The sequence below is a fragment of the Rhincodon typus genome, chromosome 10, assembly GCF_021869965.1.
Source record: "Rhincodon typus isolate 14 chromosome 10, sRhiTyp1.1, whole genome shotgun sequence".
NCBI classification, from domain to species: domain Eukaryota; kingdom Metazoa; phylum Chordata; class Chondrichthyes; order Orectolobiformes; family Rhincodontidae; genus Rhincodon; species Rhincodon typus.
This window is the reverse complement of record NC_063341.1, coordinates 76,841,263-76,857,285: the sequence shown is the minus strand read 5'-3', so window position 1 is coordinate 76,857,285 and position 16,023 is coordinate 76,841,263. Positions and strand designations below refer to the sequence as shown.

The 16,023-nt window shown below is 39.5% G+C and overlaps 1 protein-coding gene and 1 pseudogene across 1 annotated transcript in view; both read right to left on the bottom strand.

Annotated features, from left to right (window-relative positions):
- Positions 1-2,447, bottom strand: part of LOC109922336 (di-N-acetylchitobiase-like) — a 20,087-nt gene extending 17,640 nt beyond the window's left edge. Inside the window, exon 1 of the mRNA XM_048601560.1 lies at positions 2,436-2,447. Coding sequence (XP_048457517.1) covers positions 2,436-2,447 — 12 coding nt within the window. The remainder of the gene's footprint in view (positions 1-2,435) is intronic.
- A 59-nt stretch (positions 2,448-2,506) lies between these two features.
- Positions 2,507-15,790, bottom strand: LOC125484262 (annotated as a pseudogene).
- Between the last annotated feature and the right edge of the window lie 233 nt (positions 15,791-16,023).

Below are 16,023 nucleotides of genomic sequence, written 5' to 3'. Positions count from 1 at the left end.
CGGACCCGAAACGTTAACTCTGTTTTCTCCTCCACAGATGCTGCCAGACCTGCTGAGCTTTTCCAGCAACTTTGTTTTTGTTGTTGTTGTTGTTGTTTGGAGTATTGTGTGCAGTTCTAGTCGCCACATTATAGGAAGGATGTGGAGCTTTGGAGTCAGTGCCACAGAGGTTTTCCAGGATGTTGCCTGGTTTGGAGTGTATTAGGTATAAAGAGAGGTTGGAAAACTTGGATTGTTTTTACTAGAGTGGCACAGGCTGAGAAGTGCCCTGATAGAAATATATAAAATTATGAGGCGTGGATAGTCAGAGTTTTTTACCCAGGGTGGAAATGTTAAACACTAGGGGGTACAGGATTAAGTTGAAAAGGGTAAAGTTAAAAGGAGATGTGCAAGGAAAGTTTTTCACACAGAGAGTGGTAGGTGCCTGGAATCCTGCCAGGAAAGGTGGTAGAAACAGATACAATAGCAACGTTTAAGAGGCATTTAGACAGATGCATGACTGGCTGAGAATAGAGGGATATGGATCATGTGCAGGCAGATATGATTGGTTTAGAATGGCATCATGATCGGCACAGACATGGTGGGCCAAAGACCTGTTCCTGTGCTGTACTGTTCTATATTGAAGCAGAGCTGCACCAATGCCTAAAACTGTCACTTGCATCAACAGTCAGTTTGAATGACTCCCTGCAATTCAGAGTTGATGAAATCAGTGAGATCATCAGCATAGTTTCCCAGTTGTAAAAGGCACTGTGACATTCCCAAGTCTCTTCAACTTTTTTGCCTTTCTGTAATAAATTTGTCAAAGGAGCCAGGATAATGATCAAGCTTAATATAAACTTCTGATGAAATCCACTCCTGCCAACATATCCAATAATTTCACTTTTTGTCCTGGACAATCTGAAATTGAAGTGACCAGATTTTGTTTTGCACATCAAATCAGTACATTTTCTTTCCATTCACAGAAGCTCAATCATTACAGAAATATGTTAGGTTAATTGTCTATATTGGGTGTTAGTTGACCTTGTCCTACAGTGTAGCCCAAATAAGTCACTTTTGCTTTGGCAAGTTCACACATAACCAGATGTTTCACTAACACAAAAAAAGAAATTGCTGCAGAAACTCAGCAGGTCAGGTAGCACCTGTGGAGAGAAAGCAGGGTCAACATTTCAAGTCCAGTGACACTTGTTTAGAATGGGTCTATTTTGTTAGACCTGCTGAGACAGTCCAGCAGTTTCCGTTTTTGTCTCAGATTTCCAACATCCGCAGTTCTTTCTTTTAGTCCAGTTTTATAACCAAATTACCTCTTTGTACTCCAGTCAAGTGTTGTGAATGTTTCCCCAAGTTTGACTGAATGAAACCAAGTTGTTGATATAAACCACGCAGTTATTAGTCATTCAACGGCTTTATTTGTTAATTTGCGGAATCCAGGTTTGGTTTTGCAATTCTGGTCACCATACTGTAAGAAAGATGTGATTTCACTGGAGGGGCTACGGAGGAGATTCACCAGGATGTTGCCCAGGATGGAGCAGTTCAGCTTTGAAGAAAAGCTGGATAAGCTCGGGTTGTTTTCTTAGAAGCACAGAATGCTGAGGGGGGAGGGAAGGTGATTAATTAATGCCAACATGTTCCATAAGTTTAACACATGGGACTTCTATTCCAACTTGCTTTATGTTTCCCCAAACTTCACTTTCCTCGTTCACCACAATCAAACAGTTATATTGAAATCAGCCTTTTATTTTTACTTTGTAAAATAATACATAGTCATGGACGTGGACAAATTTCTTTTTAGGAGTACACAATTGTTCAGTGGCTCAGAATTTAAACATCAAATTGTTCCAGTGCTTAATACTCTTACTTTAAAAGACAACCAGCAAAAAGAAAGCACTACTCACTGAACTCTTCACAGACTGAAATGGAGGAGATTGCTAATAGCTGAAGTGATAATGCAAATCAAAATTAGGTAAAATATGAATTAGAAACATAGAATATAAGAGAAAGGATAGGCCATTTCGCCCTTTGAGCCTGTTCTGCCATTCAATATGATCACGGCTGATTATTTAACTCAGTCCCCTGTTCCCACTTTCACCCCATACTCTTTGATTCCTCTAGCCCTAAGAAATATATCTATGTCCTTCTTGAAAACAATTAAGAATTAAACATGCATTAAAGTAAGAACATACATGTGTCTATCAGATTCAATTATTACCCAACAGGAAAACAGAATTGTTCTTGGGATTCTAGGTCTTGCCTGGTTATGTTATAAAGCATTGAAATAGCTGATTGAGATTTTTGAGCTCATGTAAACAATTTAATATGTTGCTTGAAGTGACCAGACCTTGTTTTGCACATCAAATCAGTAGATTTGCTTTCCATTCCAGAAGTTCATTATTACAGAAATATTTTGGGTAAATGGTCTATTTTGGAAACTAGCTTACACTCTGCTGCATTAACAAGCAAAACTAATCTGTTCATGTGAATACTAACACAATCAAACTTGTCCTTTTCCTCAAAACGGGCAGAGAGCATTCCACATTTCTTCAGTTTGCATTGCTGCTAATGGATTCGTACTGTAGTTTAGATTATTTCCTGATGACACACTGATGCCACGGAGTTTTAGTTTCTTCAAGATAGATGATTTTAGTGAAATGCTCTCTGGGTCATCATACCAAACCTCATGGTACTTATCATCTTCCTGCCATAAAAGCCAAAGAGAGTTACCCAGATGGGAGGTGCTTTTAGGTCAATATATAGCTCTAGAGACAATGCTGAACATCTTAAACAGTACCATCTAACATACATTACCTGCATTAAAAGACAGGTTTAGGTGGAATTTGAGTTCATATCCTCTGGATTATTGATTCAAGAACATAACTGTAGGATGGAGATTTCCCTTGTAAAGTCACAAAGTTTCATCGAGTTGATTGTTTTGCAGTTTAACCAATCAAACTTTGAAAGTGAACAGGAAAGTATGAAATAGGAGCTGGAGAAGATCACTTGGCCCTGTGAACTTACTTTGCTATTTAAGTAGACTGTGCTTGACCTTTAACCTCAGATCCACCTTCCGACACTATCCCCATTTCCATCAATTACCTTGACTCCCAATAATCTATTGGACTCTGTCTTAAATGTATTCAACAATTGAAAACGTTTAGCTCTTGAAGAAGAGAATTCAAATGATTCACAGCCTTTTGATTGGAGAAATTTCTCCTCAACTCATTCCTACAAAGCCCAGACTTTATTCAATATTGTGTCCTGTGTTATAGAGTCATAGAGTCATACAGCATGGAAACAGACCCTTCAGTCCAACCAGTCCATGCCGAACATAATCCCAAACTAAACTAATCCTACCTGCCTGCCCCGGCCCATAAACCTCCAAACATTTCCTATTCAAATATCCATCCAAATGTCTTTTAAATGTTGTAATTGCATCTGCATCCACTACTTCATCAGGAAGTTCATTCCACACATGAACCACCCTCTGTGCAAAACATTTGCCTCTTATGTCTTTTTTAAATCTCTCTCCTCTCACCTTAAAAATGTGTCCCCTTAGTCTTGAAATTCCCTATCTTAAGGCAATGACAACTACCATCAATTCTATCTATATCTCTCATTATTTTATAAACTTCTATTAGGTCACCTCTCAACCTCCTACACCCCAGTGAAAAAAGTCCTAGCCTATCCAGCCTTTCCTTATAATTCAAATCTTCCATACCAGGCAACATCCTGGTAAATTTCCTCTGAACCCTCTCCAGCTTGATAATATCCTTCCAATAACAGGGTGACCAGAACTGGACACAGTATTCCAGAAGAGGCCTCACCAATGACCTGTACAACCTTAACATAAAGTCCCAACTCCTATACTCAAAGGACTGAGCAATGAAGGCAAGTATGCCAAAAGCCTTGTTAACCATTCTGTCAGTATGTGATGTAAACTTTAAAGAATTATGAACCAGCATCCTTCGGTCTCTCTGTTCTACAACACTACCCAAGGCCCTACCATTAATTTTAATAAGCCCTACCCTTGTTTGTTGTTCTACATTCCTTTGCCAATGGCAGTGTTTTCTCAGAATCTTACCTGTCTAGCTGCCAAGAATTTAAAGGTTTAAATTGAATCATTTCTCATTCGTCAAAATTCCCTGTCAAGTAACTACAGCAGGCATAAGGGAAGCAGATGAAAACTGTGCAGAGAAATTTAAGCACAGCCTCCCCAGTGCCCTATAAAATTGTGGGAAGGATTGCTTACTCTGATATTGAAATCTCTTAGTAACTGTATTGCCGTTACCAATGCTCTATGCAATGATCTTAACAATTCTTTATATATGAATTTCAAAATATGAAAAAGTAGTGTAGAACTTTTCTTCCTAATTGACTGCTTTACCTTATCTACTAATTTTTTATGATTGACTTACAAGTGCACCAGGTTCTTTCTGAAAGTAAACATTTCCTAGTCTCTTACCAGTCAAAAAGTAATTGTTTTTATTTTTTCTTCAAAAGTAGATAACTTCACATCTCATGTTGACAATTTAAATTTAGATTGATAGAATGTATGATGTAGTGGAAGATAGTGATTTAAAACAATGTGCATTAAAAAGGGTGTTTTGCAAATTTTGAATGGAACCCATAAGTTTTTTTCCAAAATGTAATCAGCAGTTTAATTGACTGGTGATCTACCTGCTGAATACAGAAACTCAAATAACTTTGGAAAGCAGCCAAGCAAATCTTTTGGGAAGATAAGCAAAATTGTTTTTTTGCCACTTAACTACACATCTGAAAGGAATTTTTTAAATACTTCATTTCCTAAGTTATTTTAATGGAGCAGGGTTGAAAGCAATTTCCAGTTCACTATATATCACAGCAAATTCATTAAATTCACCTAGATGTTATGCAGTTTATGAATGCAAGGCACATGTTTAAAGACCAAGAATGTTAGCCTGAAGTGACATTCTGAGTTGTGGGTTGGACAGCTGGTTTGAGATGCAGAGTGATGCCAACAGCGTGGGTTCAATTCACGTACTGGCTGAAGCTCCCATGAAGACTTCTCCTTCTCAATCTCTCCCTTCACCTGGGGCATGCTGACCCTCAGATTTAACCACCACCAGTTGTTTCACTTTGTCTAATGCAAGAGAAACTCTATAGTCTGGTAAGACTGTGGTGATTTTAACTTTGTACTCTCTGTTAATAAGATTACTTTATTGCCAATGATATAGAGTTTGAAAAGAAAACATTTTAAAATCACTCTAAAACAATATTTGCAACTGCTTATACACTTTTTATTCAAATAAGTGTGTACCATGTTTTGTTGCTTTGCTTATCAACTCCCATTTTCTAATCAAATTTCCAAATATACACATTCTACTGTACAAATTGAATGTTCTTAACACTGTTGAACTATGTGTACCGAAAACAGTGAAATGTGAAACAGTGAAATGGTCGCATTTTACAAAGAATATTACAATGTCCAGTGTCTACTGTGCTTTGACTGATATGAATATATCAACATAAAACTAAGAGGATTAGGCCACTCAGCCCCTCAAACCTGGTCTGCCATTAAACAAAGTCTTGGCTGATCTGATAATCCAACATTCCCACTAATCCCTGATAACTTTTCACTCCCTTTCTTATCAAGGATCGATATCTGGCTCAAAAACCTTCACCTTTCGAGGAAGAGGGTTCCAAAAAGTCATGATCATTTGTGAGAAGAACATTCTCCTAATTTTTATCTTAAACGTATGATCACTTATTTTTAAACAGAGTCCCCTGGTTTTAGGTTCTCCCATGAGTCAACGTCCTACCCATATGCACTCTGTCAAGACACCTTATGTTTCAATCAAGTCCCCTCCAACCCTTCTGAATTCCCTAGGTGGGTACAAGCTTAAGCATAACCCATCCAATCCAGATAGTAATTTAGTAACCTTTCTGTGAACTGCCTCCAAAGTATTTAGATATTTCCTTAAATAAGGGGACCAATACTATTCCAAGTACTCCGGATATGATATCACCAATGCTTTGTGTAAATGAAGCATAACCTCCCAATTCTGTATTAGATTCCCCTCACAATAAACTGTAACAATCCATTAGCTTTCCTGATTATTTGCAGAACAGCATACTAACCTTTTACAATTTCTGCACTGGGACAGACAGGTCATTCTGCTTCTCAGAGCTCTGCAACTTCTTATCACTTTGATAATGAGCTTTTTTACTCTTTCTACTAAAATGGACAATTTCACATTTTCCCATATTAAACTCCATTTGCCAGACCTTTGCCCATTCACTTAAACTAACTGTGACTCTTAATGGTTTCCATACATTCTTTTCACAATTTACTTTCCTATAATTATTGTATCATCAGCAAATCTGGCGTTTGTCTCCTTCATCCAAGTCATTTATTTAATTTGCAATAAGTTGAGGTCCTAGCACTAAGGCCAAGCAGAAACTGGTTCATTTATGCCCACTGTCTGTTCTCTACTAGCTCTCAACCTTTTGTCCATGCCAATTTGTGACTCCCTACACCTTAACCTCTTTCTTTCTGCAATTACCTGTGGTATTGCATCTTATTATATGCCTTCCGGAAATCTTGATACTCTACATCTAATAGTTCCCCTTTCAAAGAACACAATTACACTGTATGATTACCTTTAACTTCTCTTAGTGCCTTGCTATAATGTAGTTAACAACAGCTTCTAACATCTTCACTGTGACAAATGTTAATTTAACTGAACTAGAGATAGTAGGAACTGCAGATGCTGGAGAATCTGAGACAACAAGGTGCAGAGGTGGATGAACACAGCAGGCCAAGCAGCATCATAGGAGCAGAAAGGCTGACGTTTTGGGCCTAGACCCTTCTGTTGTTTCCTCAAATCAGGGGAATTTTGGAAAATCAAAACCAATACATCAACTTTCACTCCTTTCAAGACCCTAGGATGAAGTCCCTCAGAGACCTGGGTCCTTATCAGCCTGCAGTTCCAATAATTTACTTGGCACATCTGCACTTTTTCTCCCTCTCTTCTGATTTCCTGATTTATAGCTATTTCTGGGATGTTACTTGTAACCACTACAGTGAAAACTAATACAAAATATTTGTTTGATTCATTTGCCATCTCCTTATTCCTGTAAGACCATAAGATATAGAGTCAGAATTAGGCCATTCAGCCCATCCAGTCTGCTCCGCAATTCAATTATGACTGTAATGTTTCTTAACCCCATTCTCCTGCCTAGTCCCCATAATCCTTGAATCCCTTACTAATCAGGAACCTATCTATCTCTGTTTTAAATACACTCAATGACTTTGCAACAATGAGTTTCACAGAGTCACCATCCTCTGGCTGAAGAAATTCCTCTTCATCTCAGTTCTAAAGGATCAACCCTTCACTCTGAGGCTATGTTCTCGGGTCCAAGTCTCTCCTACTAGTGGAAATATCTTCTCCAGTCCACATGCCCCTCAGTATTCTGTAAGTTCAGTCAGATCCCCCTCAACCTTCTAAACTGCCTCCAGTACAGACCCGGAGTCCTCAACCATTCCTCATATGACAAACCCTTCATAAAGAACAAAGAATAAAGAAAATTACAGGACAGGAACAGGCCCTTCGGCCCTCCAGGCCTGTACCGACATGCTGCCTGTCACAACTAAAACCCCCTACCCTTCTGGGGACCGTATCCCTCTATTCCCATCCTATTCATATATTTATCAAGATGCCCTTTAAAAGTATCTGCTTCCACAACCTTCCCCAGCAGCAAGTTCCAGGCACCCACCACCCTCTATGTAAAAAACTTGCCTCGTACATCACCTTTATTCCTTGCCCCTCGCATCTTAAACCTATGCTCCCTAGTAACTAACTCTTCCACCCTGGGGAAAAAGCATCTTACTGTCCACTCTGTCCATGCCCTTCATAATCTTCTAGACCTCTATCAGGTTGTCCCTCAACTTCCATTGTTCCAGAGAGAACAACCCAAGTTTCTCTGAATAAAAACCGAAAGAACTGCAGATGCTGTAAATTAGGTACAAAAACAAAGTTGCTGGAAAAGCCCAGCAGGTCTAGCAGCATCTGTGAAGGAAAATACAGAGTTAACATTTCGGGTCTGGTGACCTTTCCTCAGAACAGTTCTGAGGAAGGGTTACCGGACCCGCAACGTTAACTCTATCTTTCCCTTCACAGATGCTGCCAGACCTGCTGGGCTTTTCCAGCAACTTTGTTTTTGTTTCAAGTTTCTCTAACCTCTCCTCATAGCTAATGCCCTCCATACCAGGCAACATCCTGGTAAATCTTTTCTGTACCCTCTCCAAAGCCACCACATCCTTCTGGTAGTGTGGCGATCAAAATTGAACACAATATTCCAAATTCCACTAATATTCCACTAAGGCCGAACTAAGGTTCTACAAAACTGCAATATTACTTGCCAATGTTTAAACTCAGTGCCCCGGCCGATGAAGGCAAGCATGCCATATGCCTTGTTGACTACCTTCTCTACCTGCGTTGCCACTTTCAGTGACCTGTGTACCTGTACGCCCAGATTCCTCTGCCGATCAGTACTGTTAAGGGTTCTGTCATTTACTGTATATTTTCCATCTGGATTAGACCTTCCGAAATGCATTACTTCACATTTTTCCAGATTAAAGTCCATCTGCCATCTCTCTGCCTAAGTCACCAACCGATCTATATCTTGCTCTATCCTCTGATGGTCCTTATCGCTATCCGCAATTCCACTAACCTTTGTGTCATCCGCAAACTTACTAATCAAACCAGTTACATTTTCTTCCAAATCAGGTCCCAACACTGATCCCTGAGGAACGTCACTAGTCACAGCCCTCCATTCATCCCCAGCATCATTCTTCTAAACTTCCTCTGGGCCCCCTCCAATGTCAGCACATCTGTCCTTAGATACGATGCCCAAAACAGCTCACTATCAAATGCAGTCTGACCACAGCCTTAAACAGCCTCAGCAGTACATCTTGACTCTTGTATTCTAGCCCTCTTGAAATTAATGCTGAAATTAACTGGACCTGCATATTAACTCTAAGAGAAACTTGAACTACGACTCCCAAGTCCTTTAAATTTCCAAAGTCTTTCTCCATTTAGAAAATAGTCTACACCTCTCTTCTTCCTACCAAAGTGCACAACCTCACACTTTCCCATATTGTATTCCATCTGCCACTTCTTTGCCCACTCTCCTAGCCTGTCCAAGTCCTTCTGCAGGCTCTCTGTCTCCTCAACAGTACCTGTCCCTTCACCTTCTACCAGTCAGCCAATCCTCTATACATTTGCCCATACATGTGTTCTCCTGGACCAACACTCCCTTTCCCTTTCTTTCTGAAATATCAACAGAAGATCTCACCACCTGCTCCTATATTTCTAGCCATGTTTTCCCTCATATTCTCATTTTACTTCCTTATTAGTCTTTTAATTATTTTTTGCTTTTTTTAAATATTTGTACTATCTTCTGACTTGCCACCAATCTTTGCACAACTGCATGTTTTTTTTTCCTGAAGTTTGTCAACCTTACCTTGTAGGCATAATATGGGGCTTTGTGGTTATCATCCCAGTACCTGCCAGTAATAGACTTGGGTAGCTGCTGTATAACGTCTTTGTATGGGACCACCTTCGCATTTTGAGAACTGCACAGAGCACCTCTGAAGGGATGTTCTTCCAAATTACATCTACCAGGCTGTAAAATACAAAAAGGAAGACAAAAGAGAATTTGTGAGCATGGTTACTTTGCAAACTATAAAAGGGCTGTGACAGAATAAAAGATAATCTATTTAAGACTGAGATAAGCTGGAATTCCATGTCTCAGAGGCTAGTGAATCTTTGGAATTTTCTACCTCACAGAACAATGGAAAATTAATCACTGAGTTTGTCAAAGTCAGAGACTGAGAAAGTTTTAAATGCTAAAATCAGGGAAAAGGGAAACAATACAGAAAAATGGTGCTGAGGTAGAAGATCAGCTATAATGTAGTTGAATGGTGCAGCAGACTGAAGGTGCTGAATGGTCTACTGAGAGAGTCAGAGGTATACAGCCAAGAAACAGGCCCTTCAGCCCACCATGTCTATGCTGACCAGCAAACACCAGACTACACTAATCCCATTTACATGCACTTTGCCCATAGCCCACTATGCCCTGGGCTACTGATGCTTCTTAAATGTTGAGTACCTGCCTCCACGACCCTCTCAGGCAGTACCTTCCATATTTCTACCACCCTCTGCATGAAAATGGTTTTTCTCAGATCTGCTCTAAAGACTTACTCCTCACTTTAAACTCACGCCATTCAGTCTTAGAAATGTCTGCCACGGGAAGAGATTCTCATGATCTACTCTCTCTATGACTCTCAGAATTGCATATACCTCAATCAGACCCTCCACCACCACGCTAAATCTGGCATCCTCTGCTCCAGTGAAAACAAACCCAGCCTATCCAGTCTCTCCTCATAACTGAGACTTTTCATCCCAGGCAACATCCTGGTGTTTCTCCTCTGCACCCTCTTCAGTACAATCATGTCTTTCTAATAGTGTAGTGACCAGTACTACACACACTATTCCATCTGTGGCCTAACCAAAGCTTTGTAAAATTGTAACAAGACTTGTTTGCTTCAATATTCTACACCCCAGAAAGCCAGTATCCTGTGTGCCTTCTTCATCACCCTGACACCGTGAGGGATTTATGGACTTAAACACCAAGGTCCCTTTGTTCCTCAGTACTCCTTAGGGACCGACCATTTGTTGTGTAAACCTTCCCTTATTTTTCCTCCCAAAATGCACTGCCTCGCACTTAATGGAATTAAATTCCATCTGCCATTGCTCTGTCCAATTCACCAGCTGATCAACATCAGACTGTAGCCTGAGACCATCCTCCTCCCTATCAACAACACTCTTAATTTTCATGCCATGTGCAAACTTACTAATTATGCCTTCTATATTCATGTCCAAGTTGTTAATGTACATAACAAACACAAAGTGTCCTAACACCAATCCCTATGATACACTGCTGGTCACAGGCTTCCGATCACAAAAACATTCCTCCACTATCAACCTTTGCCTCCTATTTGTAAGCCAATTTTGGATCCAGTTTGCCATTCTTCCTTGGGTCCTATGGGCTCTTACCTTTTTGGATCAGCCTTCCATGTGGGATCCTGTCAAAGGCCTTACTGAAGTTCATGTAAACCACTGCAACTGCACTACCTTCATTTAGGCACCTTTTCAAAAGACCAGACTAAATTAGTCAGACAGGACCTCTGTCTAACAAAGCCATGCTGATTATCCCTGATCTATCTCTGCCTTACCAAGTGTTAATTAATCCTGACCTTCAGAATTTTTTCTAACAATTTCCCTACCACTGACATTAGATTAACTGGTCTGTAATAATCTGGCCTATCCCTGCAGCATTCCTTGAACAAAGAAACCACATTAGCTTTCCTCCAGTCATCTGGCACTTTGTCTGTGGCCAGCAAAATATTAAATATCTCCACCCGGGCCCAGCAATCTCCTCTCTTATCTCCCATAGCAGCCTGGGATACATCTCATCAGGCCCTGGGAATTTATGTACCTTTATAGCCACTAAAACATGTAATATCTCCTCCTTATTAATCCTAACGTGTTCTAGAACCTCAACATCCAGCTGAAATCCCTGGTCTGGCACTGCCCGTCTCTCGTAGGATTATCTACATGCTGGCAACTCTCCTGGATACACCCGGTCTAATCCTTTCATACTAAGGTGATACCAGTTAATTTTAATACCAGTTAAAGTTGAAATCCCCTACTATAACACTGTTTCTCTCACACCTCTCTGTGATTTGCCTACTCCTGCACCTATTTCCTATGTTCCTACATGGTAGCAGCCTGACTGACCTCCAAGTGCATAGGCTATGGCAGAAATTTGACAGAAAAGAAATGACTTAAAATCTCAAAACCAAAACTGAACATTGTTCTTGTTCAGCAAGATCATTAAGAGTTACTGAACCGAGGAATTCAGATCATTAACTATCTAATGGAATAGTGGAAGAGGCTCAAAGGATTGAGACGTCTACTTTAGATCCTCCGCTCATTTTCTCTGCAAACAGATGTACTTTGAGAAATGATTTGAGAAGCTTCCGTTTACCGTCTGGAAGGAGCAGTTGAAGAAAACCTTCAAAAAAACAAAAGACTAAGTGTTTTGGTGAACATAAACCCAGACAATAATCAGTGCTCACAAATGGAAGTTAATGGAAAGTAAAAATAGAGGGGAAGGTATTAATAATATTAATTAAACAAATTGTAAGGGTTTTGAAAGTGAATGAACTGAGGATACTCAAATATAATTAGATGCTCTGATTGGACAGTTAATGTACCAGTGGGATGTGTTTTGAATAAACTTATTTCACTCTCATTTCTTATAAAATACAAATTAACCACTTTTCCTTACCTCAAAGAACTGCTCACAGAGATAGTCATAACCAAACCATGGAATTCCCAATACCAGCTTTCTGGAATCAATGCCGAGCTTAATATAAGCAGAAAGACCTAAAGGTGTAAAGAGATAACTGTATTAGATTAAGAATGATATAGATCAGGTAGGTCTTGAACTACATGCTTGTGTTGCACATACCTGAAAACACTTTATCATAGGGAGCATTCATCCCACATCTGGCTCTGCACATCAAAAGATTTCACTATTAAGAAGTCACAGGCTTTTGCGAGTTCCACAAAATCATAGCATTGGGCATCCACGCAATTAGGAGACCAGGGCACGTTAAATGTAACCTGAGGACCAGAATATAATTTAAAGTTAAATTAGCCTCAAACCTATGTTTGACCTAAGCAGTATTTATAAAAGTGATTTCATAGAATCCTACAGTGCGGAAACAGGCCCTTCAGCCCAAAAGGTCCACACCAACCCTCAGAGCATCCCACTCAGACCCATCCCTCTATAACCCACTTAATCTACACATCCATGAACACCACAGGCAATTTAGCATGGCCAATTCACTTAGCCTGCATGTCTTTGGACCGTGGGAGGAAACCATAGCACCCAGAGGAAACCCACACAGACACGGGGAGAATGTGCAAACTCCACACAGACAGTCGCCCTAGGGTGGAATCGAACCCAGGTCCCAGGTGCTGTGACGCAGCCATGCTAACCACAGAGCCACCATGCCACATTTCTTGGAATGTGAACTTAGGGTGGTTCCATAGAATCATAGAACCACACAGTACAGAAGAGGCCCTTTGGCCGATTGAGTCTGCACTGACAAAAACTATTCTAAATCTAAAATAGTCCCATTTTCCAGCACTTAGCCCATGCCTTGAATGTTAAGACATTGTAAGTGCTCATCCAAGTACTTGGATGCCCTCAACCACCCTCTGAGACATTCCAGATTCCCACCACTCTCTGGGTAAAATGTCTTTTCCTCAAATCTACTGGCTTTCACCTTGAAATTATGCCTCTCTGTTATTGACCCTTCAACTAAGGGGAACAGCTGCTTTCTATTCATCCTGTCTATGCCCCTCCTCATAACCATATACACCTCTATCAGGAACACCCCCTGCCTCAACCTTCTCTAAAGAAAACAACTTGAGCTTATCCAGCCTGTCTTCATCGCTGAAATGCTCCATCCAGGCAACATCCTGGGGAATCTCCTCTGAGTCCCCTTCAGTATAATCACATATTTTCTATAGTGTGGTGACCAGAACTGCACATAGTACTGCAGTTCTGGCATAACTAAAGTCATGTACAGCTGCAACATGACCTTCCTGTTCTTATAATCTATGCCTCAATTGATGAAGGCAAGCACCCTGTCTACATTCTTAACTACCCTATTAACCTGTCCTGCCACCTTCAGGGATCTGTGGACAAGCTCCCAAGATCCCTCTGTTCCTCTGAACTTCCTAGTGCCCTGCTATTCATTGAATACTCCCTTGTCTTGTTAGTTCTTCCAAAGTGTATCGCTTCACATTTATCAGGGTTAAATTCAATATGCTTAGAAATGGAATCAGATCAATAATACCAGCCAATGAGGAATAGCAGTAATCCACCAGGTAGTAGATCCATCTGATTATTATCTTAACATTTTATGCGTGGCTCACACAATTTCAATGGCAGGACAGGTAGTTTTTCTAGGAAAATTCAGGCTAAAAGTGTAAAATTTCTTTAGATTAAGGGTTGTGGGGAAATTTTAACAGACATGCCAACCAGGTCAAGTAGTGAGGAAACTCCAATCTTCAATTAAACCTTTAATTCTAATACTGGCTTTCAAAGAACTGTTTAGCATGGCCTCAATAGACTGTGCTGAACCATTACCATAAGTGAGAATCAATACCTTTTCATAATTATGCCGGAAGCAATGTCTCTGGAGAAATTACCCAAAAAAAAAAGCAGTGGAAAGGTTCATCTTACTACTTTTTACAAGATATGGGTTGCCTAAAGAAATGCAATCAGACCGAGGATCAAATGTTACATCAGAAATTTTCAAAAAAATAATGTATAGTTTTGGAAGTAAGCAATTTAGCTCTTGTGCTTATCACAATCTCACAGTGCATTGGAAAGATGGCATTAGACTTTGAAAACTATGATAGAACTTATCTTCATGAATAGTATGAATAGCTGAACTTAGTTGTGAGAAACCATTTCAACTGGCTGCGGATACCAATGACATCAGTGTCAGTGCAGTGTTGTGACAGAAAATTAAGATGGGGAGCAAACAGCCACTCGGTTATGTTTTTGAAAGGATGATTTTGTTTTGTCAAGAGAAATATTCAATTGTGGAGAAAGACGAACTGAAAAAATTTTGTCTCTATCAAATTTTGAGATCTAAATATCAAAAAGGCCTATAGGAACGTAGGTGTTTTAAATAAAATAAAAGCAAATGTGTGAGCAAAATTACTTGTGTAGAATATGGTTATTATAAAAGTCATTGTATTTTTAATGTAAATATGTTATTATTGACAATGCAAACAGATATAGTGCTGATGACAAATTTTGAAAGAAGATTAAATTGCCTCTTTTGGATACCTTTCCATTTTTTCCTTCCAAATAGTCAAGATAAAAGCGTACACTATATCATTTGGGAATTTGCTTTTTAAGGCAGAGATAAAGCAGAATTTTGCTTTTAGTTCTGTGGAAGTGATTTTTTAACAGGTTAGCAAGCTATTTTGAAAGAGTAAACTAGATATATAATTTTCAAGAGAGCATGAGAGTTAACATAAATGCCCAATTAAAAACCTCCGGAGTTAACTGATGGAGCATTTACAATACTGAGTTTTATGATACACAGAAAAACACATGGTCAGGGGCCAAATGTGGCCTGAGTTCTGTTCAGCTCAGAAGAGTTAGATTTCAGTTCAGAATAACACTTTTATCCTGGCAGAAAGAGTAGACTGTTCATTGTGCGGGAATCACACTCACTAGGAGAGTTTCGATTGGTTTTTAGAAATTCCAAATTGTGAGAGTTTGTAGAAGTCTCTTGGCTATTAGAACGGAAAAGGAATCCAGGCCTTCAACTTAAAGAATGTCCCTAGGCCATGAAAACTAGACAGATTTAATTAAGTAAGAAATTAAAGTGTTAAGGTAGAAGTAGTACATCAATAAGATTGAGTAACTCCGAAGGCTGAGAAAATGCCTCAATCTTTGTTTATAATCACGTCTTTATAATTAAATATAGAAACACAAAATGTCTTGTTCTTCTTAGTAAAAGGCTTTTACCTGGGATCCTGGTACTTCTTTGTGGAACACTTGTACATTATCCCTAACCATTCTGGTTAGTTCATTGTAAAAGTACAGATTCATTGTTAATCACGTGCCTCACTTCCAAATTGATGCCATCCATATGCAGCGTTTTTATAAAATCAACATTGCGAGTGATCCATCTCTTGCTGTGAATTTTATCAGCCAAAATTTCAAGGTTTACCTTTCCTGGGAAACAGGTTAGAAACAGCAGCTTACATCTTCAACATCACTTGCATAACAAGGTCTGAAATCACATGACAACAGTTTACAGTCCAACAGGTTTATTTGAAAACACAAGTGTTCACAGCCTTACTCCTTCAGGTGTGAGTGAAA